Source organism: Rhinocladiella mackenziei, assembly GCF_000835555.1.
Source record: "Rhinocladiella mackenziei CBS 650.93 unplaced genomic scaffold supercont1.3, whole genome shotgun sequence".
NCBI lineage: Eukaryota > Fungi > Ascomycota > Eurotiomycetes > Chaetothyriales > Herpotrichiellaceae > Rhinocladiella > Rhinocladiella mackenziei.
In genome coordinates, this window is record NW_013550602.1 from 1,729,932 (window position 1) to 1,754,157 (window position 24,226).

General features: G+C 50.9%; 9 protein-coding genes across 9 annotated transcripts; 3 read left to right on the forward strand and 6 right to left on the reverse strand.

Annotated features, from left to right (window-relative positions):
* Positions 1-75: 75 nt before the first annotated feature.
* Positions 76-2,597, reverse strand: Z518_04148 (uncharacterized protein; the record flags this gene model as incomplete). Its single annotated transcript, XM_013417856.1, has 6 exons — positions 76-1,451; positions 1,498-1,558; positions 1,607-1,806; positions 1,860-1,935; positions 2,048-2,379; positions 2,444-2,597. 6 exons carry the CDS (start codon positions 2,595-2,597, stop codon positions 76-78), a joined length of 2,199 nt encoding a protein of 732 aa, XP_013273310.1.
* Positions 2,598-2,954: 357 nt separating this feature from the next.
* On the reverse strand, positions 2,955-4,114 carry Z518_04149 (uncharacterized protein; the record flags this gene model as incomplete). Its single annotated transcript, XM_013417857.1, has 3 exons — positions 2,955-3,670; positions 3,724-3,839; positions 3,888-4,114. 3 exons carry the CDS (start codon positions 4,112-4,114, stop codon positions 2,955-2,957), a joined length of 1,059 nt encoding a protein of 352 aa, XP_013273311.1.
* Positions 4,115-4,939: 825 nt separating this feature from the next.
* Positions 4,940-6,158, reverse strand: Z518_04150 (uncharacterized protein; the record flags this gene model as incomplete). Its single annotated transcript, XM_013417858.1, has 3 exons — positions 4,940-5,295; positions 5,348-5,914; positions 5,975-6,158. The coding sequence occupies 3 exons, from the start codon at positions 6,156-6,158 to the stop codon at positions 4,940-4,942; spliced, it is 1,107 nt and encodes a 368-aa protein (XP_013273312.1).
* A 724-nt stretch (positions 6,159-6,882) lies between these two features.
* Positions 6,883-9,353, reverse strand: Z518_04151 (uncharacterized protein; the record flags this gene model as incomplete). The annotated part of the gene is made up of 3 exons (XM_013417859.1): positions 6,883-8,094; positions 8,144-9,178; positions 9,243-9,353. 3 exons carry the CDS (start codon positions 9,351-9,353, stop codon positions 6,883-6,885), a joined length of 2,358 nt encoding a protein of 785 aa, XP_013273313.1.
* Positions 9,354-11,094: 1,741 nt separating this feature from the next.
* Positions 11,095-13,263, reverse strand: Z518_04152 (uncharacterized protein; the record flags this gene model as incomplete). Its single annotated transcript, XM_013417860.1, has 1 exon — positions 11,095-13,263. One exon carries the CDS (start codon positions 13,261-13,263, stop codon positions 11,095-11,097), a length of 2,169 nt encoding a protein of 722 aa, XP_013273314.1.
* Positions 13,264-14,252: 989 nt separating this feature from the next.
* On the forward strand, positions 14,253-14,819 carry Z518_04153 (uncharacterized protein; the record flags this gene model as incomplete). The annotated part of the gene is made up of 1 exon (XM_013417861.1): positions 14,253-14,819. The coding sequence occupies one exon, from the start codon at positions 14,253-14,255 to the stop codon at positions 14,817-14,819; it is 567 nt and encodes a 188-aa protein (XP_013273315.1).
* Positions 14,820-16,332: 1,513 nt separating this feature from the next.
* Z518_04154 (uncharacterized protein) lies at positions 16,333-18,025 on the forward strand (the record flags this gene model as incomplete). The annotated part of the gene is made up of 2 exons (XM_013417862.1): positions 16,333-16,802; positions 16,855-18,025. The coding sequence occupies 2 exons, from the start codon at positions 16,333-16,335 to the stop codon at positions 18,023-18,025; spliced, it is 1,641 nt and encodes a 546-aa protein (XP_013273316.1).
* A 1,490-nt stretch (positions 18,026-19,515) lies between these two features.
* On the forward strand, positions 19,516-22,313 carry Z518_04155 (uncharacterized protein; the record flags this gene model as incomplete). Its single annotated transcript, XM_013417863.1, has 6 exons — positions 19,516-19,684; positions 19,737-19,823; positions 19,880-20,093; positions 20,164-20,316; positions 20,368-21,185; positions 21,244-22,313. The coding sequence occupies 6 exons, from the start codon at positions 19,516-19,518 to the stop codon at positions 22,311-22,313; spliced, it is 2,511 nt and encodes an 836-aa protein (XP_013273317.1).
* Positions 22,314-23,440: 1,127 nt separating this feature from the next.
* Positions 23,441-23,938, reverse strand: Z518_04156 (uncharacterized protein; the record flags this gene model as incomplete). Its single annotated transcript, XM_013417864.1, has 1 exon — positions 23,441-23,938. One exon carries the CDS (start codon positions 23,936-23,938, stop codon positions 23,441-23,443), a length of 498 nt encoding a protein of 165 aa, XP_013273318.1.
* Between the last annotated feature and the right edge of the window lie 288 nt (positions 23,939-24,226).

Below are 24,226 nucleotides of genomic sequence, written 5' to 3' on the forward strand. Positions count from 1 at the left end.
GGCTGTGGGACCCAAATAAATGCATTGTGCAGAAATGGTTTCCAATGCGACCATGCATATACAGCTCCTCGTCAACTACCCCTGGCCCAACCTAGCATACCTCTCCCTGGCCCCTTCCCTAGTTTTCTCTGCGAAAGCATCGTAATCCCCTCTGGTATTTCTCTCTGCCTCCTCCAGTGCATCACCGACTTTCCCACCCTGTGCACCCAGACCGACCCCTGCAACGTAAATGTTCTGGCTAATTGGTGCCGTCATGCCCTCACCTGAGGCGCCTAACCCTTGGCCAGTGGTATATCCCATTTTACTCAAGAGCGAAGCACCTTTCGACTGGACTGGCGTTGAAGTCTCGTTGTCTGATGTAGTTCTTGAAGATTTCGGGCTAGGACCCACTTGTTCACCTTTCTTGTTCACGACACCGTAAATTTTGCGTCTTTCGCGCGCACGGTCCCGGTACTGGATTGTCGCTGGTTGATGCTGAATACCATGCTTCTCGAGCTTGGCCGTGGCTTTCTTGACTTTTGTCTCGTCCTGGAGATTTTGGCGATGTAGTTCGCTCAAGCGTTCGTGCCTGTTGACTTCTGCGGCGTTTTCGAATTGCCGCATGCATAGGTAGCAACAATTTCGGTTGGGATCTGCGTAGGACTGGGATGGTGGGCCACCATTCTCATCGGTCGATTTGGTATCATCGCCATTGCGAGATTTCTGTCCGAGACCATGAAGCTCGGCATGTCTGTTGCTCCAGAATTGAAGATGCGATGGAGCCGCTTTCTTTACCCCAGCAGTTTCAGCTTCAGCTTGCGCCTTTCGCTTCTTGCTTTTCTCGACTTCTTTCGCCGACTTGTTACCTCCATCTGCGAGTGCGGAGTTGGTCTTTGCATCCTGCGACCCGGGAGTTGGCATATTAACTGCCAGCTCCGTGACATACGCAGCCTCATCCCAGTATGCCAGCTTCATGGCGGGATTGCCCACCGGGCTGAACGTGAAACGTTCTGTGCTGGGTGTTGGGGTCAAAACAGGTACAAATACCCCAGCATGTATGTAGCTGACAAGGACCTGTTTGGAGGCAATGGTGAATCGTTCAAAAGAACTGTATCGTATCAAAGCAGCCTGGGCATCTTCCATAGAAGCATACTCGGCGAAACCATACCGCCAGCTCTCGTTACTTCTTCGATCGCGAACCAGGAGGACTCGTCGAAGTGTCCCCTCTTTAGCACCCAGGTTCGAGTCTCCCGTAGTAGAAGCCACCTTGGCACCTTTTTTCGATAGTACCTCATCTCGCTGACTTGTTGACGAGTTGGGTTTATTTAGTTTGGAGACGCCCTTGACCAACAACTCTTCCGTGACCGAAGGCTCGAGGCCGCGTAGAAGAAGAAACTGTGATGGTGCATTATCGGGAGATGCATCGTTGTCTCCCACGTTTGCCGCTTTCGCCGGGACATCGAAGCTTGAATCTGCCTGTGTAAGCCCCGAATCTTCACGTGACTGCATTACTCTTACCTGGTTTATATGCCTGACATCTGAAGCATTTGTTTCGGGTAGAGAAGTTGTTGATATGGCACTGCATCGTCAGTTCAGTGCTCCCTTGTCATCGGCATAATCAACGTACAATTGAGCAAATCCAATCCGCATCATCTGAGCGACTTACGTCTTTGCGCTCGCGACCAAAGGCTATTCGAACTTTTGAAGCATCTCCGTTAGACTTGTTGCTATCACCATAGAGATAGAGAAAGGGATAGTTCTGGTCCATAAAATCTTCTGCCACTTCCAGCGTCGAGAAACGGAGGAAGCCAAACTGTCTCGACTGTTCTATGACGAATGTAAGAAGCGATATGCGACAAATGTTTTCTCCCCTGACTTACTGGTTTGGCGATCACGAATGACGCGGACATCGTCTAAGCCCTCGACATGGTAATATTGCTTCAGTTCGGTAGAGATCTGTCCGACAATTCCCAAATCTTAGCCATATGTCATCCAGAAGCAGCAAATAGACCGAGAACCCGAATGTTGGGTGCTTTGGTCAAGGAATTTCGGGCAGGATTGATCGAACATCGTTCTCAGTTAGGTGTGTTGCCAATCCTTCCATCATAATCTCTTTACTTGGTCTTCCTCGACTTGAAGATCTTTCTTCCGGCGGTGTCCGTCCTCTGCTCAGACTTCGACTGTAATGGTCTCGAGCGGAATGGGGATTGTCTCGGTCATAGTACGGGCGGCCTCGACGAGGAGACGGTGATCCATGGTCGTAGTAACCACGATCCTCTTCGTTGTCATAGTAGCCGCGTCTGTCATAACTGCGTTCAAGCCGTCGGTCTGGACTCCTGGCACTGCGGCCACGGATACGAAATTCTCCTTGAGCCGGTCCAGTAGGAGGCCTGGAGATATCTTTGGGAGAATCACATCAGTATGGACTCCTGATTGTTCCGCCCCAGTCAGATCTATGGTTTACCATGCGGAGGACTTCTTCTGGAATGAGGAGAGCTATGTCTTCGGTCGGGGGATCTTGATCGAGAGCGGTCATCAGAGATATCGTCTCGTTGAGAAGGACGTGATCGGTACGACTGTTGCAGACTTGGTCCGCCACGCGGACGGTAAGAGGACATGATTAATTTACATGGAGCGCGCAAGGAAAGACACCTCTTGCTAGACAAAAGAATGAGGTCGCCGCAACATGAGCCTCACTCGGGAAAGCTGCTAAAATGGGCTTCGTGACTCCGGCGGAACCTCGGGCGGATGATGTACAAGAGGCTACAATTTCAGGGTTGTCACCTTCAGTCGAGGCACTGTCATCCTCGATTACCACCACTAGACAAGTCCTCACCAGGTGAGAGGACCGAATCTCAACACCAGCATTCTGCAGCGAAGTTAACATCCTGGTGACCTCCTTGCGAGGTACCATCTGCAAGGTAGACCCATGGTATTTATGAGTACTCTTTATACGACACTCGGAACCAAACTCCTCAGGCAGTCTTTTTGCTTGCAATTCTTCTCCCAAGAAACCCCGTCGGCTTCTTCCAATCACGCTCCGCACTCGTTGTACGCAAAGCAACCTTGTTCTCCATCGTAGGCCCAAATTCAGTCACTGCTGCTGGCGCTGTCTGAGGTATCATCGCTTTCCTAAATACTCCTGCGCTGTTGAATGAGCTCAATGGCCGTTTCTTCCTTCCAAGATCAAAATCGACCCCATGGGTGTCGACAGTAAGCTTCTTCTTGAGATGTTGGCGAGCAGATTTTGATGACGGAGTTGGCGATAGTGTGTCCTCTATGTCAATTTTGCAACCTCCCTCCGTTGAGTCTTTCAGGGAATGGGAAGACTTGGGAGATCGGGGAACAGCGGATCGCAAGTCTTCAACGCTGTCTTTGATCCTAGCACTAAGAGAGTCGTCTGAATCACTTGATGGCATATGCGTAAAGCTGTCGGATGCCTTGATCGCGTTCGTCACCCGCCCTTCTCTTGAAGACTCCGCGCCTCGAGCTGTGTCGGGGGACAGAGATCCTTCCTCTCGCTTGGGAGAGTTTGGCAGTGGATTCTCTATTTCCTTGATACCTTCTGGTCTTTCTTCTACCGGAACATGAGTTGACTCATTGAATGAACTTTGTGAGACGATCGAAGATACTGAGCTGCAAGGCGAAATGGGCTCTCGTAGGCGCACGATTCTTTGGTCTTCAAGGAATTCTAATTGGAGAGGTCAGTATTCCTGTTCTTTCTTGTGGAGAATTCAAACTCACTGTATGGACGATAGAAAAATCGAAATGCCGCGTAAGGCGGATCAACAGGATCGAGAAGTTGGTACTTGAATCGTCTCGCGTGCAAGCCTGGCTCGAGAAGGCTACTGATTGTCAAGCTGTGAAAGGTCAGATCTGGAAGTAGGAAGCGGGCGTTGATCGCTCACCGCAATCCATCAGCATTGGTACCGTTGATATCGACAAGCCCAAGGCCTTGCTGTAGGTCTCGAATTCGATTCCCATGTTCGATCCGATGAACATTGATCTGAATCAAGTCATTATCCAAGCCAGTCCTCCTTTGTTCTCCCAATCCATCTCCAAATTTGAATGCCTGTCTTCTAACCACGGATTGGCCTGTTATAGAATCTGCGCCCTCATTTACCAGATTGTACATCGTCTTACCATGGAATCCATGCTTTGCTGTGCAATTCCCTGCCGTCACTGCTTTGCTGTTGACAAAGAGCTTGAAGAAGTAAGCTCCTCCGGGTGGATGAGGACCGTCCACGGTATATTCAAACCAGATCTGGCTGCCTGGGTAAATTGGAACGTAGCAAGACGCGGTGGGACATGAGGGAGGTGATAAGTTGTCATGAATGATCACTTCGTTGCGGGGAGTTTGTGCAGTGGAATTCAGGAAGTTTGCAGATATCGAATTGCGAAATGATGCAGATCTCGATGCCACGAAATTTGACCATGCTAGGCAGAGTCTAGATACGCCCTGTCCGCTAAGACTCAGGTTTGAGACCTGAAAATGGCGGTAGACGAGTGAGAAGGTGCATTTGAGGAATGGTATGAGAGTCAGAACAAAGGGGTCGCAAGCTTGATCGGAGGCAGAAAAAAAAAAATTCTACAGCAAAATGACAGCATTTTCAAGTTCCAGAGGAAATCTAATAGAACAACTGAAGAGGGAGTATGCTGCAAGTGATATTAGCTGTAATTGATGTCGGTATCAGGACTTTGTGGATGGAGCACATTGCGCCGTCAAATTAGTGAGATCTCCTAGCACCTCTGCGACTTTCTCGTGATCAAAGATTCTCTCGTCTTTAAATGGCCATCATGGAATCAAACCCTCAGATCCTCAGTGGATGAGCCGCTCGTTTAGAGGCTGTTTTCAATGGCCTCCGGACACTCGCAAAGATATTTCTTGCTCCACTGGAACTAGACGCGAGTGTTACCTGGCCAGCAATCACACTTTCACCGTTCTCTATCAGCAATTTGGTCACCAGCCCAAGTTTGCTTCCTCCCCCGCTTTGCCATCCTCGATGCTCAAGAATTCAACCTCCTGGTATTCCGGATTTGCATGGAGCATGTTGAACCAGTCCAGGACACTCCCCCAGCAGCGGACCATGGCACTATCCTGATACATTGTTTCTCCGCTGGAGTAGCAGTTGCATCCAAGTCTTTCTCTGCCCTCTATGGGCTTTTCCAACCGTGAAGGTGACACGAAATAGGCTCGACATCGTTTCGAAATGAATTCGACGAACTCGATGGGGGCTCCATCATCAATGAGATCTTGTATCTTGTGCTGGGGAGCAATGAGAGATATTCCAGTGATTCGAGAGGACCATGGATCCCCTACAGAAAGAGTTAGAATTGCGATCCGGAACAGTATTTCAAGAATTCTTACAATGAGCAGACAGATACTCAACTACTGCGGAACCCGGAAATTCGAGACCGATGATATCAAGTCTGGCTTCCTGTTTCACCAGGATAGGGAGGACGTGGTCGAAGATGTAGTGGACGTGCTCTTCGTAGTTTCGATTTCCGGGAATTTTGTTTTTGACTTCATCTACCCGGAAAGCCTCGTGGACCGCTGATTCACGAGGGAGATTGAGCCATTCATTCGAGGACACCGCTCGGGCACCACCCCGATACCATAGTAATTGACAGGGATTTGCGATCACGATACCTGGACCTGCATGTTGGGATGTGGGAGTCGGCCCAAACAGGGCAGCACCGACAAAATCGAGAAGTGACCCAACTTTGATACCCTCTTCACCGATCACTCGCCAGGACAAAAGTCCAGGTTCATAGGCTCGTTCTCCGAAGAAGACGATGACTCGATCTTTGGTTCCGATGTCCTTTGAGACAAGGATTGGAACGTGATTTTCACCTTCGCTTGCGCCCAAGGGGATTCTCACAGTTTCCAACGCTAACTCAAATAGCCGATGTCGAATGATCTTGCGAACGGCAGCTGTGGTTGAGTTTTTTGGTGAGTCGAGTAAGTCAACCAGGATGGAAATTCATCACTCACCATTGTTTGCCTCTTTGTAGACCTGATTGACTCTGTCATTCCGATTGATCTGGTATTGATACTTCTGAGTTGGGTTCTTAATCATTCGGATCTGATCATCCTCATTGATGAAGAAGCCCAGTGTTTCGAGATCTGGAGGAAATGAGGGGTCTGGTGGAAGAGTATGAGGTAGTCGGCGGAACATTGCGCAGTTTCAGGAGAGATGCTGTAAGTTTAGGCCGCGTTCACAGAGAAGTCAACGCAGAGGGTTTGAAGTGCTTGTGAAACAGGTACGAATTGTGGGATGCTCACTAGTAGCTGATCAATAGAAAGACAAACAATGCTAGGGGCCAGGGGGGCGAAGCCTCAGAAGTGAAGACAATTTGAACCTGAATGGCTGGAGTCGACTGCAATCCAAATGATACTCGTTAATATGCTTTTCCAAAAAGTATTGGAAGGAATGAATTGATGCTGGAAAGAGGTATGGAAAGCTAAGATTTTGGTGGTACAACAAAAATACTATCAGCCTCGGACGCTTTTTCACAAGCAAACATCCGCACTCTCACCGAGCATATCATCATTCAAACATCAAATCAATTGAACGTCATTATGCTCTCTCGATTCTCGAAAGTCGTAATCACGTTTCAAATGAAACCATGCAATGGACCCGACACATATGTGCACAACCCTACCCCTTCTCCCTGAAAAAGGAGATGAGAAGAGGATCCATTCTTGATGCCCAAAGCTTTGAAAAAATGATATATCCACCCACAACAAATGCAGCCTTGTTGTTCGTATTCGCACATTATCCTATTTCGCCGGTAAACAGGGTCATTCGTGATGCTGTTTGGTTCCTCTCTTCGAGGAGAACTGCCTAGTAAACTCGTAAATCATGGGGTACCGAAGGGCCTGTCGGTGATGATCGGAGCTCATGAACCCGCTCTTGTGACACCAACACCACTGCTTCTCTGTGAATGAAAACTTCCACTACCAATCGGTGCAAATCCTTTGGCGAGATCGAATCCGCCGTCTCGATCATCATCATCTTCTTCTTCTTCTCCATAGCTCTGTTCCAAATTTGGGGACTGCTGCGCTGGGAGGTTAGTATTTCCTGCAGCTGTTGCATTAGTGACACTGCCAGACAATCTCCGACCGAATCTAGTGTTCTCGACGACCGCCACGCCATTTTCTCGCTCGAATATTCCTGGTGTATTTTCTTTCTTAGCGCTCGAACTCGAGTTGAATGGCGCCTGACTGCTTCTCGCAGGCTTACTCGGACTGCCCATTCCGCCATCCATAGGTGGCGGACTAGAGCTCATCACTTGACGATCAAGACCATTTGCTCTGGAATCCTCATCCTTCACTGGAGACATGTCCGGAGGCGGATGACCTGGAGTGGCGCCCATAAGACCCTTCCAGAACAGACCAGGGCCCGCCGGTGATGATTCCGGCATGAACTTGCTTGGGGCTACGAGAGTACTCGGAGGAGCCAAACGCGGATTTTGTCGCAACGGCGCCGGCGTGATCATGCTATGCTGTGATTGATGAAAAGGGGTATCCAAGTAGGAGGACGACAGGGTGGGATTAGTTGGTGAATGATGGGGAGGGGGAACCGAAGAAGGGAGGGTGTATACGGGTACTCCGTTGTCTAGACGAGGCGTCGGCCGGCCATGACCGTACGGTAGAGGCGAGTCTTCGAGCTCTGTGTCGGGGAGCGTATTCTGCGTATCCGTTCTCGGCCTCTGTGGTGTAATAGCCCCTGGTGGTTGCGAGACAGGCGGTGCCAGATTGGGACCTTGCGGGAAGGGTTGCCCTGGGTGGAATGGAGGAAACTGAACATTCACCTTCCCGGGAGGGGGTGGACCCGGGCGGTCGGGTAAATCCCTGGCTGAAAACTGGCTGACCATCGTCGTATCGTAACCCAGATTCTGGCCATTGGGACCTCTGAAATTGGGATTGACTTCTTTACCAGAGGCGGGAGAGGAGGGCGCAGAGCCACCGCCACGACGTGCTTGCTTCTTCCAATACTCTTGACGGAATTCGGGGGCGATCTGCCATTTCATGCCTTTGCCCGGTTCGTCAGTACGCCGAGGGACCTTTTGAAATGCCTTGTTGAGGGATAAATTGTGACGAATGGAGTTCTGGAACTGTTAGAAGGGAACATTCTACTGGAAATGGGATCTTTCGTACCTGCCAGCCACTGTTGGAATGGCGGTAAAAGGCATACTTTTCGGCGATGAAAGAATAGATATTACTCAAAGTTAACTTCTCCTCCTCGCTGGAGAAAATTGCCTGGGCAATCATTGTCGCGTAACTGAAAGGCGGTTTGAGATCTTTGGCACTATCCCGGCTGTAATCGATCTCCTGTGTGCTTTCCATCATCATACCTCGGCCGTACATGGGTGATACGGGCATTTTGCTGTCGAACACGCCGCGCTGATTTTTTCCACCGTCGAACTGAGGGGGCGGCGTCACCTCGCGTTTGAAATCCGGAGGAGCGGGGGCAAGAGAAGGGAGAGTGGGAGTCTTCTCACGTGAAATCTCCTGCTTCGCGGGCTCACGATGTGCAAGGGAAGGAGCAATTTCCTCGCCGGCCGCCAGGGCTTTGGCGCGTTCGATGAAGTACGGATCGATTTGCGCCTTGTCCCCTGGAGTGACAAACATCATTTGCGTGCCGGCGATTTCCAAGATGTCGCCTGATCTGATCTGTTTCCTCAGTCCCTTCTTCACCAAATTGTTGTTGACTCGAACCCCGTTTCTCCCATTGACTCGGACATGCCATCCACCTACATCAACCGGGAAATCGGCATCATAGTAAATGGAGGCATGATGACGAGAAACAATTTTGCTGGGTCCTAGGTCAATATGGACTGGTAACATGTCTTTGAGGTCGGCAATGGGGCTCGAGGCACCGTTCACGGCCGGGCGGTCATCTGGGGGTCTTCCAAAGTTGACCGACTGTTCGCGCACAAAGTAAGTCCAATCACGACCGGCAATCTTCGCATACGCGGACACCTTTTGTGGACTGTTATTCTGTTCTTTGTCGTTGGAATACTCGACACTCGCCACGATGGGGTCTTTGGAGACCTGGAGGTAGGATACGACCGAGTCGATGAGGTCGGTTTGCGAGATTTCTTCGCTCTCTTCGCCACTGTCTGGCGCAGGGGGTTCCTCGGGTTCGAGAGAAAGGGATTTCCTTCTTGCAGGGGCGCGAGGTCCGTTTACCTAAATTTCGAGTATTGTTAGCGATGGACTGGCTGGGACGGAGAAATTCGAGAAGACGACAAACCCTGCGCTTCTTCGCAGACGGGCGTGTCGGAGAAGAATCTGGAAGATCGAGTTCAGATGACTCAAGGACATCGGCGGGCCTGCGTCGTGCTTTACGTTTGGATGGAGGCATTCTGTGTTTCTGCCGGCAGGGTGGGTTGAGTGATGATTGTGCAGGTTGCTGTCCTGGCGCGGCAATCGAGGGAGAGAAGCAGATAGCGGGAGACCAGATCTATCTCAGGATGGGTCGGAGAGGTCGAGGGTGTGCGAGCACGCTAGTTGGGGATATTATGCGACGTCAATGTTTTGGTTTCCGACGCAGGGATTTTCGGGGTGGGAATCTCTGCGGAATCGGGGTTGGATAAAGAGTGGATGGCGAGGGCACAGCGTGGAACGGAATCCCAGCCTGACACAGGGCGCGGACACACGGCGATGTGGGTGAAATACAGGATGCGTGAGGAAGAGAAAGCATGTAACAATAGATAATGAGAGGAAGCGGAGTTAGGCAGAGGATGAATAATGAGTGGCTTGAGCAAAGGCAAGTCAGTTTAGTTTGAGATGAGTTCCATTTCGATCGAAGAGGGAGGAAGAGGAGAGTGGAGAACAGACCACAGACCACCAACGTGTAGGCCTGGCATGATTTGGGTTTGTTCGCGTAATTATTTGGATACGAAACGCGTGGGAAGAAGCCCGCCACCACTTGAATTCTATTATTTTCCCCCCCGGTCCAAGGTAGCTCGAACACGGATCACGGGTAGATATTTAACAATGATCGGTGCCTATAAGTTCCCATGACCTGGCATCTAGTATAGGTAAGTTCCTTTGCCGCTGCAGTCACGGGGTAGGACGTACGTCACTTTACGCACATACCGTGAAGACCAGAGGTAAATAAATAATGCGCAGTCAGTCGCAATGACATCTCGATTGACTCGCTCTATGACACCTGGCTCAGCCCTTGATACAGTTCATGTATTCCAGCGCGGCAGTCAAGCGGTCATCTGTAACTGTCAGTCTGATACCGCAGAACTCGTCCTCCCATGCTCTATCTCAACAACACTCATAACCGTTGCAAATGGCCGATTCAGTGATGACGGGAAACTCTTTCGCTTAACGCGCATAGCCGATTGGGCGGCATTTCAACGTAAACACAATGACGTCTTTTGGCACATTCCACGCACGCTATTAGTCGTGATGCCGAATCTCACCTGGCAGAAGAACTGGCCAATATTCCTCAGGCTTCCCGTTTGATCCGTATATTACGTTACCATACGCATAACGTAGCCCCCCTTTCACCAGACAGCATGTAAACACATCAAATGCAGACTCCACCGATGGGCGGAACACATTGTATCACTACCTCTACCGAGATGCAAGCTACTCTGTGCTCACCGTTACCTCCCTTTCTCAACATAATCAATTAACGTACCCGCCGCTCACTTACTGTGACATCTTGAGACATCCTTTTCTCCCTGCATTAGCCCCAGGCTCCCAACGAGCCCCTGAAAGCTCCCCGACTTCCTGCAGCAGCCTTCTTCGTGACCCCTCCCGATAACGTGCCCCCTCTGGCACGAGACTGGCGGGCGTCAAAACAAAACCACATGGTCGCGACCACAGATAAAAAGTCCCATTGACCATGTAGCACAATTTGGGTGAAACTTTTCCGGAATCCCTTCTGAATTCTACCAATCCACCAACACCTTGCAACCAAAAAAAAAAAGGCACCACCGACATACTTCCAACAAAAAATGTGCAATTATGCATACCAGCATTTTCACTTTTTGTCTTCCGAGTCATGAATATCGTGTCGTGCGAAAACCGATGCAAATCATGTCGCATCATGTTTGGTCGGCCACCAAATGCAACGCCTCCGCCAGCTATGCCTCGACCAAATCCACACCCTCAATTCCATACCCAAAGTCGATAATGACCACGCGTCCATCCTGGCTGGTGCATACAATCTTGCGATAATTACTTTTGGCCGCCAATATCCAGCTCGATGTCCATCCTTGGAAGTTGATCTTGAGCCCGCCGTCGTCGGCCGATTCCCCTTTCCCCGCATCCCATACCTTGATCGAGTGGTCGTAACTGCCACTGATGATGCGTGAATTGGCCGAATCGAGATGAAGCGATCGCACAAGGTCTCGGTGGCCCTTCAACTCTCGAATTCTGTTGCCTGTGATGGTGTCGTATTCGTAGATAACATGATCATTTCCGCCGGCAAAGATGGTGCGACCGTTCTCTGAAAATTCGACACATGCAAGACCGCGATCCTTGGACTGGAATTCCTTGATGCATGCCCCGTCTTCAAGACGCCACAATTTCGACATGCCGTCGCCGCTAGCGCTCGCCAAAAGATTTCCTCGAACTTGGACTGCATTCACCGGCCCACGATGCCCGACCAGAGTTTTGATCAGCTGACCAGTCAATCTGTCCCAGATCTTGATCGTGGTGTCCTTGGAACATGTCACAATACGGTGCTTGTCGATGCAGACGTCAAGAACTCCAGCATGATGGCCAATCAGCCGAAAGAGCGGCTTGTAATTGTCCTTGATGGACCAGACGAGGCAGGAGAAATCGGAGGAGCCGGTCACAAGAATGTCGTCGTCGTATTGTAGACACAAAACGGAGGCTTGGTGCCAGAGAGCGATTTCGGGAGAACTTGGGTCAGGTGACGAAACGTCAGCCTTGAAAAACGGGAGGACTCCCTGCGGCTCGACTGCGGCGGATACAAGCTGTTGTCTCTCCCTCGGATTGTTCGGCGGTCCCAGCTTGCGGATGCATTGATACGTATGTGCGTCCCACACGCGGATGGTATTATCCCGGGACCCCGTAATGATCTTGTGTTCGTCAAACTGTGCGCAATAGACACTGTCTTTGTGGCCGTTCAAGTAGATAGCGGCGGCTTCGCCATTACGCCAGCGTCTGTCGATCAAAGTACGGACTTTGAAAAGCTTTCGAAAGTCTTGCCCAGGCGTATTCTTGCCGAGTCCGGCACTAAGAGGCAACTCACCCATGGGTGACCCTACTTTCGAGCCATATTCTCGATAAAAGATTGTTCTCCAAACAGCTTGAGACTGACACAGATCGTGCCACTTTTGGGAAACTACTGCAGCCTGGATCAAGGATTCAACATCAAGGAATGACAAGATGCTCTCCACCAATTCCGTGGCAAGAACCGACGCAGGATCCCTACAGAGAACATGTGCACGGGACGGGGAAGATCCCCGTCGAGTTCGGTTGTCAAGGACGATGCCAATGCCACTCTCCGCGTCTCGTTCAGTTTTGTTCTCCGCCTCGTTTTCTCGCGGTTCGTATGGCGGCAGAGGGGGCATCCGCGAAGCGTGGACCAGCTCATTTTGAGCAGCTGCGGCAGCCCTCGCACCGGCTCCGCCATAAACCAGATCAGACAAGATTGGGTGGCCTCTACTCCTCGCGGACACCGGCTCCGGCATATCTCTGGGCGGCTCAAAGGTGTTCTGAAAATTGAGGAGTGGCAGGGAAGGCCTCCTTCTCGTGCTGGTGCTTCGTAGAAGACGGCCTCGAGACTTTGGCCTAATTGATACAGCCTCAGTCAAGTCCATCATCTCTTGACCAGATTTGAAAGACAACAACTGAGATCGTTTGTGGTCTGGCCATTCCTCCTTTTGCCTCGGATTTTTGCCCTTAACGGTCAGCGACATGCGTCGGGTGAGAGAACGGAGTTCGGATATGCTGTGTTTCAAGGACTGGGTGAAAGCTGAATATCGCCGCTGGTGCAAGGGATCTCTTGGTTGGAGGTCCATAGGGGAGTTGGAAAACGGGTTGGTGAATTCGGGAGTGGTGTTGCCTCCTCCCGCCTCTTCTTGGTTTCGATTGAAAGAGGCCCAGTCCAGTACATCATGGGCGCTCGTCGCCATGAGAGACATCCGCGAGATCGGTCTTCGGGAGAATCCTCCCTCCCGTTCCGCCAGGTTGTCATATGCGGTTTTGGGTCGGCTTTGAATTAGGAGAGACGTTCTGCGTCGAGGGGCTATGGAAGAGGAGAAGGGCTCGAGATTCGACATTATGGCGGTCGATTGGCAGTCTCGGGGGTCTGCAATGATACAAGTCGTGCTTCCCAAAATAGAGAAAGCTCTGGTCGCGGTCCCCCCCGCCCAAAAAAAAAAAAAAAAAAAAAGTGGCGGAAACTTGGAATCAGTCGAGAAACGAGCGAGAAATCTTGGAAATGGAACTCAACGTGGCGAAACGAGTGAAAGAGAGATTATCTATGCTGACCAAAAAGAACATGAAGCCCAAAAAGGAGCGGTGGCAGTAGAGAGGTGCAGAAGAAAATCACCAGGTCTAGGCGACCCTGTGATTTTGTTGACTGGTGGAAAAAAGAGTGTGAGAGCTCGGGATCGTTTTGGAAAATTGTGTGCCGCTGGTCCAGGAATCTTGGGCGAGGGAATGGGCGATGCTGGCTGCGAACATTCTCTGCACAAATTCACGCTTCGAGCCTCCAACCCCGGTTTTGCCTGGATCGAGGCAAAATAAACAATCTTGTTGCTCCCCCGAACTGATATTCCAGGGCGGCGACGGTGGGTAAGGTCCCAGAGCCAGAATCGTCTTGGTTTAGGGCCGATTCGGTGTTTCGAATTCTGTTTCCCAGGGCTTCCCCTCAGCACTCGCATTTCGACGCAACAATTTCTTCGGTGTCCACCATCACAGGGTTTGTGACTGTCTAGTCCCTCTCCATTTACCTGGGCACATCTGACTGGCTAATCGAGGAACCACTGAGAGCCGCTGCACTTGGCTCCCAAGATCCCCCGGAGAATCACGAGCCACCAGCCACCGTTGCCGTCGAGCTCGCCCAGCCATCACCGTACGCGCTAAGCCGGGTGAAATCCATGAAGCTGACCCTCCCTAAGTTGACCTGGCTTTTGATGATAAGAAACTGATCACCCTTCATCTCCTAAGCAGAGAGTACGCGTTTAAGTGCGCTTCGCCCACCAAACTAGAAAATTGACCTGGCCCTGTGTTCCCATCATTCGAACAAACCGCACGAGACCAAACTATGTCATCCATCCCTCTCCCTTATATCGCGTTCTTCCTCTGGATCGAACCTGTCGCAACGTTAGCCGGGGCATTTTATGCCTGGCTAAAGCCACACATATATCTACAATTGACACATGCGGCCTCGGCGCCTGGTATCTTGGGCCTGCCGACGGCGACAAACGTTGTCTTGAGACAGCTGGGCAATCTATACGTCGCATTCGCCATCAACGAAGCATTCGTGCTGAGAGCAACAAATGATCTAAATGTATGGCGAACCTTGTTGCTGGGCCTTCTAATTGCAGATTTCGGACATTTGTACAGTTGTTCTCCATTGGGGCTGAAGTCGTACTATGATGTTGCCAACTGGAATGCGATGGCATACGGGAACTACCTGTTCGTTTATTGTGGCGCACTAACGAGAATCTGTTTCCTGCTTGGAGTCGGCCTGGGAGGAGCCAAGAAGGCCAAGTCGAAGGCCAGAAAATCGGTCAGAATATCCACTGAAGAGGCCCTTCCCGTGACACCTACTCAGATGAACAAGACCCCTGCACAGAGCACGAGGAGGAGGAAAAACAAGCCCACTTAAACCGCAGGACTGTTCACGATCTTATTGAAAGTTGCGACGGTGACATCAACAAGTCCCTCCTGAGACAGGCCAGTGAACGAGCCTTTATCGTCGGCAGATTTTGTGATCATTACTTACCGACATCCGCATCAAAGGTCTGAATCTATCAATCAAAATTGCGGATATCGGTGAGAGAGACCAGCCAAGTGTCCGGTTCATGGCTCTGTTTGTCCATCACTCATGAAGCGCCGAGCGTCCAGATCCTCTTCTCATGGATCCCACGAAAAAGAATGCAAAGGGGCCCCAGGAAGGGAAAATGAAAACGATGACCTTCCGAATGGAAACCGGAGATTTGAATTTGATGGGTATCGAAGTTAGAATTGAGGATACGTCGTACGACAATCCGACAGTGTTTGGTACTTATCGAGGCAGCGGATGATTGGAACAACGGAGGCTCCCCAACATAAAAGGCGGGTATGCGGTATCTTCACCGAAACAGATCATCTTGCCGATGCAGCCTTTGCGCATTTGGGGGGGGGGGGGGGGTGTTTCCATTTTACCTGATGTGAACCGATGCGAGCTTGCCCAGGTAGGCGGAAACGAATATGAAATATATCTATGCGTGACTTTCAACAGCGGAGAATCAAAATCACATTTCGTTATTTCTATCTTCCCGATTTTTTTTAAAGCATGCTATGGTAAAAGAGGAGGGCATTCTCATGACTCTGGGTTTGCCAGTGGTGATCGGGGGCTCTTGTGACACTTATAGAGAGGGAGATACACCTGCGCGATTATGGAGAGCACAGAGTTCTACAATAGACACCTACAAATCGAAGAGACCAGAACGTGGTATTGAGATTCGCAGCTAGAGAATACCACAGTACCGATGGGGCAGCAGATGGGCCTGCTCACCAGTGGTTTGCGCTGACCTTTCTAACGTGGACATTCACCATCTTAGGTTGGAGCATCTGAACTGGCTGCATGGTCGTGCAGTCTCGCCATCGACACACTACATGCTGCAAAGTAGCACGCTGACTGCGAACATGGATGTTACAAGCGCTTATCTTGGACTGCAAAGTTCGGCTTCTAGACTCCACGACGAATCGCCACGATAAGCTTTCATAAGGAATGCCATTGCGGTGGTCTCCGTGTCGCAGGGCTTAAATGAGACGAAACAAGAACTTTCCAAGCAACCGCTACGGCTCCTCGGATTTGGTCGCTGGGAAGCTTATCATCCATAGATATCAACGGGTACTGTTGTCTAAGTACAGTATTATTTGGATTTTCATTGCCACGCTTGTCCATGGTCTTGTCTACATTGATACCCAGCTAGCTACTAAGTGCTGCGGGGTTGGGAATCGGGCCAAGTTCAATGTTGCAGTCAACACGGATCTTATAGCCATGGATTTTAACCCGTGGGGATCTCTCTTGCTGTCATTTCGTCCTCTACGTTCTCGCCCTGGCTTGTTTTCAGTCGGCCGTGTGAGCCTCGAAATTCAATCAGATGGAACCCTCCAGCAGCAATGATGCCGCCATGGCAGCGGACGAGAAAAAGCTTCCTACCTACGAAGTCGACGACTATCAGGAAGGGGAGATTGCCTCCAATGCGGATCAGCTGAAACGCCATCTGGGAAATCGCCAAATCCAACTCATCGCTGTCGGCGGTTCTATTGGCACCGCTCTCTTCGTCAGTATCAGCTCGGGCCTGATGACTGGTGGTCCTGGCAGCTTGTTGATTGCCTATGCCGCCTACAGTTGTTTACTCGGTCTAGTCAACAACTCCATGGCTGAGATGGCAGTATACATGCCGGTTTCGGGATCCTTTATTCGCATGGCTGGTAAATGGGTTGATGAAGCCTTTGGATTTATGGCAGGCTGGAACTTCTTCCTATATGAGGCTTCTCTCATTCCCTACGAAATCACGGCGCTCAACCTGGTCTTGACGTTCTGGAGCGACGACATTCCTATCGCGGCGATATGCGCTGCGTGCATCGTTCTTTACGCGTATGTCGGTTCTCTTTCTGAAATCGTTACCGAAGACTGATGACAAGATCAGGATCATTAATATCTTCGCGGTCAAATACTACGGCGAGGCAGAGTTTTGGCTCTCAATCGGAAAGCTGCTACTCATCGGCATCGTCTTCTCCTTCACCTTCGTGACAATGGTTGGGGGGAACCCTAAGCACGACGCTTATGGCTTTCGATACTGGAACAACCCTGGTTCATTCGCAGAATATGTCACCTCGGGGGCGCTCGGTCGCTTCGAAGGGTTTCTCGGAGCCTTGTGGTCTGCCGCTTTCACCATTGTCGGCCCTGAGTATCTTGCCATGGTCGCCGGTGAAGCTGAGCGGCCCCGAACTTACCTCAAGAATGGATTTAAAACGATGTACTGGCGATTCGGCCTGTTCTTCATCGGAGGAGCACTCTGCGTGGGGATCGTCCTTCCCTATAACGATCCTATCCTGGTAGCTGGCCTCGGTGCCGGCACGGCCTCAGCATCCCCATACGTGATTGCGATGAAGAACATGGGCATCAGTGTCCTTCCCCATATCACAAATGCCCTCCTGATTACATCTATTTTCTCGGCAGGAAACGCTTATACCTATTGCTCGATGCGTTCGCTCTACGGGTTGGCCCTGGAAGGTCAGGCACCGAAGTTTCTGCTGAAGTGCACGAGGAGCGGCATCCCGATATACTGCTTCGCCGTCACGATGATCTTTCCACTGCTGTCTTTTCTGCAGGTCTCGAACGATTCGGCTCAAGTGGTTACCTGGTTTGCGAATTTGACCGAGGCTTCTCAACTGATTGACTACATCATCATGAGCGTCACCTACCTCTTCTTCTACCGGGCTTTGAAAGTTCAAGGAATCGATCGAAGGACTCTCCCTTATTTGGGCTGGTTCCAACCCTACTGTGGGTGGATTGGATTAGTTGGAATGACTCTCGTCCTGGGCGGCTATGGTTACACCACATTCCTCCCTGGATGGTGGGACATCGGCACTTTCTTCTCGTACTACACGATGGTTTTTGTTGCTGTTGTTACGTACGTCGGTTGGAAAGTTGTTAAGAGAACAAAGGTTGTTCGACCCGAGGAAGCTGATTTGGTCTGGGACCGACCCATCATTGATACTTACGAGGCGTCGCTACCAAACAAGCCTGAGGGTTTCTGGGCTGAGATCTTGAAGATGGTCGGAATCAAAAATAAAAGCACTGCTCATGTGGCATAAGCCCTCGCAAGGGGTTTCCAGGAAGATCAAAGATAGTTATTCCCAGGCAGAGACGCTGTGGTCTAACTCAAGAGATTTTGACAACCTCTACTCCGCTAACAATGAACTCCAACACCGCGAAACGAACCGTGGTATCCGTAGAGCTATTCCCGACATTGCGATCAAAGATGACGACCCATCTCGCCTGGTTTCGCAAACAGGGGAGTCTGCCAACACCATGCCAAGCCGGGATGTCAGGTGTGTCCCTGAGCGATTTTTACACCCTCCTTCTCCCACAACTCCAGACCATCTTGACTCCTTGACAACCTAACGAAATGGTTACCACACGACCTATTACTCCTCCCGAACATGGAACAGGCTTAGAGGAACATCCTTAGCCTACTCGGACGACAGCAAGTGTGAGATTGGTTACAAAATTCGCTCAGGACTTTTCATTTACATATTGCTCCAGGAGAAAATCTTTGACTAGTCCCGCATATATGGCGACTCCTTGAACGGGAGCAGGACGTACGGAGGCATCACCATTCGCCAAGACCGTCGAGCAATCCTTTGATGATGCTAAGATCAGGATTGGGTTAGCGATGCGGCCTGTCATGAAGGTAAGCCTTAAAGGGAACAGCAAAGCTGGATTATGTGATTGATCTATGATGCTCTGTGAACGGAGCGGAGAAAAATGTACCTACTAGCTTAGTAATACTTCGCTCTAGCATATCGACTCGGTCTGTCCTCGTGCCCTCTTCGACATGGGTACTTGATACCAATGCCATTCTGTCAAGAAATACCGTGGTGATGTACCAAGATTCCAGAGAGCCATTCAATGCAGGCAGATTTGTGGTAAATTCCAGGCTCCGTGATGGATGATATAATGAGGTCCGTCACTGGGTAGTGGAATAATCCAGACGAAGATAAACATAAACCCTCTCTCGCCCTTTGTTACGAAATCTGCAATGTCCATGTTCCAAGTAACTCGCCTGCTGTAATCACGGAGCACGAGGATAGATGGGCTCTTGCGACTTGGATATAACTCGCATCCACCTATCACCCTTGGAGGCCCCCCCAAAAAGAACATTATCTGGGGTTTGGAAGCTCAAATACGTAGGTATCTCAAACGCCCCTGAGATGTTGTCCAAGCTTTCCCCCGCTAAACCTCGGATGGGCCAAGAAAGGGATCTCAAGACAAGGGGAATGGAAATTGTGGCGTGATCTGCCTCTAATCATTTCTTGTTTTCTCCAGCTCTCATCATACCATCTTCGCGTGATACCTGTGCACAGCAGCTGCTCTTGAAGCGAATTCTGGCACCAGCCAGTAGTGGCAAAGTATGGAATGGGAATATATCAGTCCCGTGCCTTCATGGGCTGGTGCAGCTTGCTCTTCTACTACTTAAAGATCTCCAATGTCCGATATGGTGTTTCAAACAGGAACATCTACCGTGAGCCATACATGATATCAATACTGTTATCATTGCCACCCGATCATCATATTCTCCACAATGGATACAAATAATGCAGAAAAGACAGAGAGCGAGCGGCGTATGTCCATCTCTCAGCTGCCGGATGCTGCTCTCAAGCTCGGGAAGAGCTTGTACCCAGACCCATTGCACTACAGAACTGCTGAGAATCTGGTTGAATTTCGAAGAGCTGCTGACTATATTTCGGCTGGTTTGTCGCCAGGCTGAGAACATGTGCTCTCCAACGCTGACATTCGTCCCAGCAATGATCTTTCTGCGAGACAACGTTTTACTTGAACGAGATCTAAGTCATGACGATATCAAGCACATCATTGGAAAGTACAAACCATGTTCCCCAAAGAAACGGTCAAAATAACTGGACCAGGATACTGGGGAATCTCTCCAGGCATCACTCTCATTTACGCCCATATCAATCTCATCATCCAGAAGTATAATCAATCAATGATTTGTCTGATCGGTGCCAACTATGGCGTCCCCGCCGTTCTCTCATGTTTATGGTTGGAACAGTCCCTGGAGCGGTTCTATCCACAATACAGTCGGGATAGGACCGGCTTGCACAATCTCATTACTGGGTTCAGCGTACCAGGAGGTTTCCCCAGGTCAGGATCTTTGTTTTCTGTCTCTGTTTTCGTAAAATTGGCTGATCTGGCTGACCGCGGGACACGCTAGCCATATAAATGCCCGAATTCCCGGATGCATTCACGAAGGAGGCGAGCTGGGCCAGGTACTCTCGGTAGCGTATGGCACTGTGATGGACAAGCCCGACTTGATCACTGTGGCGGTGATTGGAGATGGTGAGGCAGAAACTGGTTCAACGGCAACGTGGGTCGATCCCATACCGTCCGGGACCGGACGACGCTGACGCGGCCATAGGTCATGGCATATGTGCAAATACATCGATCCAAAACAGGACGGGGCACTATTACCTATCCTCTACCTGAGCAGCTTCCAGAGTAGCCAGAAGACGATTTTTGGATCCATGGACAATGCGGAACTCTGCTGCCTGTTCGCTGGTTACGGCTACAAGCCATACATCGTCGATGACATCGAAGATATCGATAGGGAGCTCAACACAGCCTTGTCCTGGGCGGTCGAGACCATTCAAGAAATCCAGCTCGCGGCCAAAGCTGGGGAGACTGCCCTTCTCAAACCAAGATGGCCAATGATCATATTGAGAATCCCAGGATCCTGGGGCTATCCCCTTTTGGGCCCTGGCGAACACCTCGCCGGATCTTTCCATGGCCGTGAGGTCCTCTTACCACATGCGAAGATAAACAAGACCGAGTTACAGCATCTTCAGGATTGGCTCCAGTCCTACAAACCAGCCGATATTCTTCCGGGGGGAAGGATCTCCGAAGGGATCGAGCGCATCATCACACCCAACGAGAGGCTTCTTCTGGGGCAAAATCGGATCACATGGGACATGAGACGTCACCTGGAAGTGCCCGAATGGAGACGCTTTGCGGCTGCCAAAGGAAGTCATCAGAGCTGCCTCCGAGCAGCAGCTGGCTTCCTCGATGAAACACTGACGCGGAACGAGAATTCGCTGCGCATCTTCTCGCCCGATGGACTCGTGAGTAACAAGTTCGACAAGCTCTCCGATCGCACCTATCGCAGCTTTAGAGGGAATCACGACAATATTTCGACGGGGGGACCGGTGATAGAATTTGCATCCGAGCATACCTGTCAAGGTGAGCAGACAATAATTCCCGACGTGATCGGCCCGCCACTCACGATGGCCCATTACAGGTTTGCTGCAAGGCTACACGATGACCGGCCGCACGGGTATCTTCGCCGCAGACGAAAGCTTCTTTCCCATCATAGCGACCATGATGACACAGTACAGTAAGTTCATCAAGATGGCGTTGGAGACGCCATGGCGCAACGACGTCAACAGCCTGAACTATATCTCGACCAGTACCTGGACTCGTCCGGAGCCCAATGGCCTGTCTCATCAAAACCCGAGCTTCATTGGGTCGGTCCTGAATCTGAAACCGACGGTCGGGAGGGTCTACCTCCCACCAGATGCCAACACGTTCCTCTCCACCCTGGCGCATTGTCTTCGGTCAAAGAACTACATCAATCTGATCGTGTCGTCGTCGCACCCGGGCCCGGTCTGGCTCAGTCCCGAGGAAGCCGAGATCCACAGCCGCGCCGGAGGCGGTGTTTGGAAATTCGCGAGCACGGACGACGGCATCGATCCTGATGTCGTCCTCGTCGGGATCGGAGCAGACGCCATGTTCGAGGTCATCGCGGCTTCTGCGTATCTGCGCAAACTGGCCCCGTCGCTCTCGGTGCGTGTGATCAACGTGACGGATCTGATGATCCTCGGCCGTGAGGGCTCTCACCCCCACGCGCTCAGCCTCCGAGATTTCGACACCCTGTTTACGCCGCACCGGGATATTCACTTCAACTACCACGGCTACGCCAACGAACTGCAAGGTCTCCTCTTTGGGCGGCCCAAGCTTGAAAGGATCTCCATCTCCAGCTTCCAAAACGAATTCGTGGCCACGACACCCTTCGAGACGGTCTTGAAGAACAAATGCAGCAGATACCACGTCGCGGAGGTCGCGATCCACGGAGCCGCCAAATGCAACCCGCACATCGCTGTCGACTTGCAGAAGCTCGTGGCGCACGTCCAGCACGAACGTGCCAAGATCGAACAGTTCATTCAAAAGCACGGCGTCGATCCTGCGGGCATGTATGACGTGCCGAAATTCTCGACATCGCACCGACATCATCAGCCGGGCGGGGGCCAGAGTTGGCAGTCACACGACAAGACGTTCCATATTCCGACCGAGAATGTCGATTGGGAATGAATGGTTTTCCGCGCAGACCGGTTGACGTGCACGAATAAGACTCAGGTGTCAGGAGTTGCATTGGATTGAAACCGGAAATGAGAATTTTGAGTGAAAAATACTACTCGTTCACGGAGTCTGTTGAGTGATTATCCGATGATACGAGTCAGTCTTTGATTCGCTTTCAAATGCTGGAGAAAAACTCTAGGGACGATACGCCTTACGAAGCGTGTCCAGCAAGCATGAATCGACAACGGGGATGTGACCGAGAGCTGGTGGTTCACGGACCTTTCGAAGAGGAGTTACGTAGTGCATGGCAGAATCGTTATAGTCCTGATCAACAAAACCCGGTGATTCTCGGCCTTTTTGCGGAAATACTCTTGACCTGGCTAATCCAGTGCTGTACAGTTCGGTCACTTGCAGCTCGGTTACAGACGGCATTGTCAGCGATTCCCAGCAGCTTTGCCATCATCAAAGGCATGCTTTCAATCAACGTACAAGGTTTTGAAAGTTGAAGATCTCATGATAATGACACCACCTTTTGATCCCCTGAACAAAGAAAACCGTTCATTTCCTACTCGTCGGACACTCCTCAGGTGTCCTACTACTCCTGGTCATGAGCATTATACTCCACTTTCCCCTCCCCCCAATAACCTTCTCGATATGGAAACACGCAGAAAGTATGGTGATAAAAGTTTTTCAAAAGACGGCCCGCTTTGGTACACTAACTTGTAATGTCAAATGGGGTGCAGACAAGCGAAAACAAGCGAAAAGAAACCTCCGCGAGTGGAGGCGCCACGGCCAGCGGGATCTCTGATGACCAGCCTGCCCGCTGTACCTCATTTGTGGATCGATGGTTTACCCTTGGGCCTCCATACAGTCCCTGTAAATGGAATTCTCAGACAGGTCAGAAGCTTGAGATCTCTCCACGTAATCTACGGGAGGTATGACATATGGGAAACGTTGACTCTCATGGTCAGGTGTGCGAGATTGAATGATCATATGCATTGACAATGTAAAGAAGTGGGACTAGAGATGAACGACTTCCGCCAATCAGAATCTTGAGAACTCAAAATACATGTGAGAAGTTTTGGCTGCTGCATATAGAGAGGCTAGTGTACAGCGGTGTTCTGGTCCATTTGCTTGGCTCATTCAATGGTGACTCTCTTGGTCGTGCTGGCCTTCTCCATCTTTGGCACCACAACATTCAGCACGCCATTCTTCAAGCTGGCTTTGACCTTGTTCTGGTCCACAGGGCAGGGGAACGCGAAGCTGCGTGCAAACTCGCCAACGCTGCGCTCCGAGATCCAGCTGGTGGACTCGGGCTCGGCGGCCTTTGCACCCCCGGCCGTGGCCTCCTTGGGAGGCTGGCCCTCTTCCTTGTACGTCTCGGTGCGGCCCTTGATGGTCAGCACTTGGTCGTCGACGAATTCGATCTCGATGTTCTTCTGATCGATCCCCGGCAGCTCGCCATCCAGCAAGTAGCTGTCCTTGGTCTCCTTCAGGTCAAAGCGTGGTGAGAAGGTGCGTGAGACCGAGTCCGACAGTTTCTGGAGCTCGTTGAAGGTGTCATTGAACAGGTTGAAGAAGGGGCCGAATTCGGTTCGCGCGGGAGCGAAGGAGGACAGGCGTGGAAGAAGAGCCATATTGGGACCTGGTTTGGTCGAGAGAAATCTTCTTGCTTGTTGTGCGAGCTGAGGCTTAGAGATGTTGCGAAGGCTGGTGTTGAGAAGACAGGTGGGCAGTCTATGAATCGACATAAATCTACTCCCGTGTGGCTTTGGCGTTGGAAACTTGAAGAGTGGATGAAGAAAATAGTTCATATATTTATATTTTGAGGACTGTGAAATCTGCAGAGCAATGGATGTCCGATGTCGTAGGAAGGTCGAGGGACCAAGTCCGGGATAGCGCCGTGCACAGGTGATATTAACACC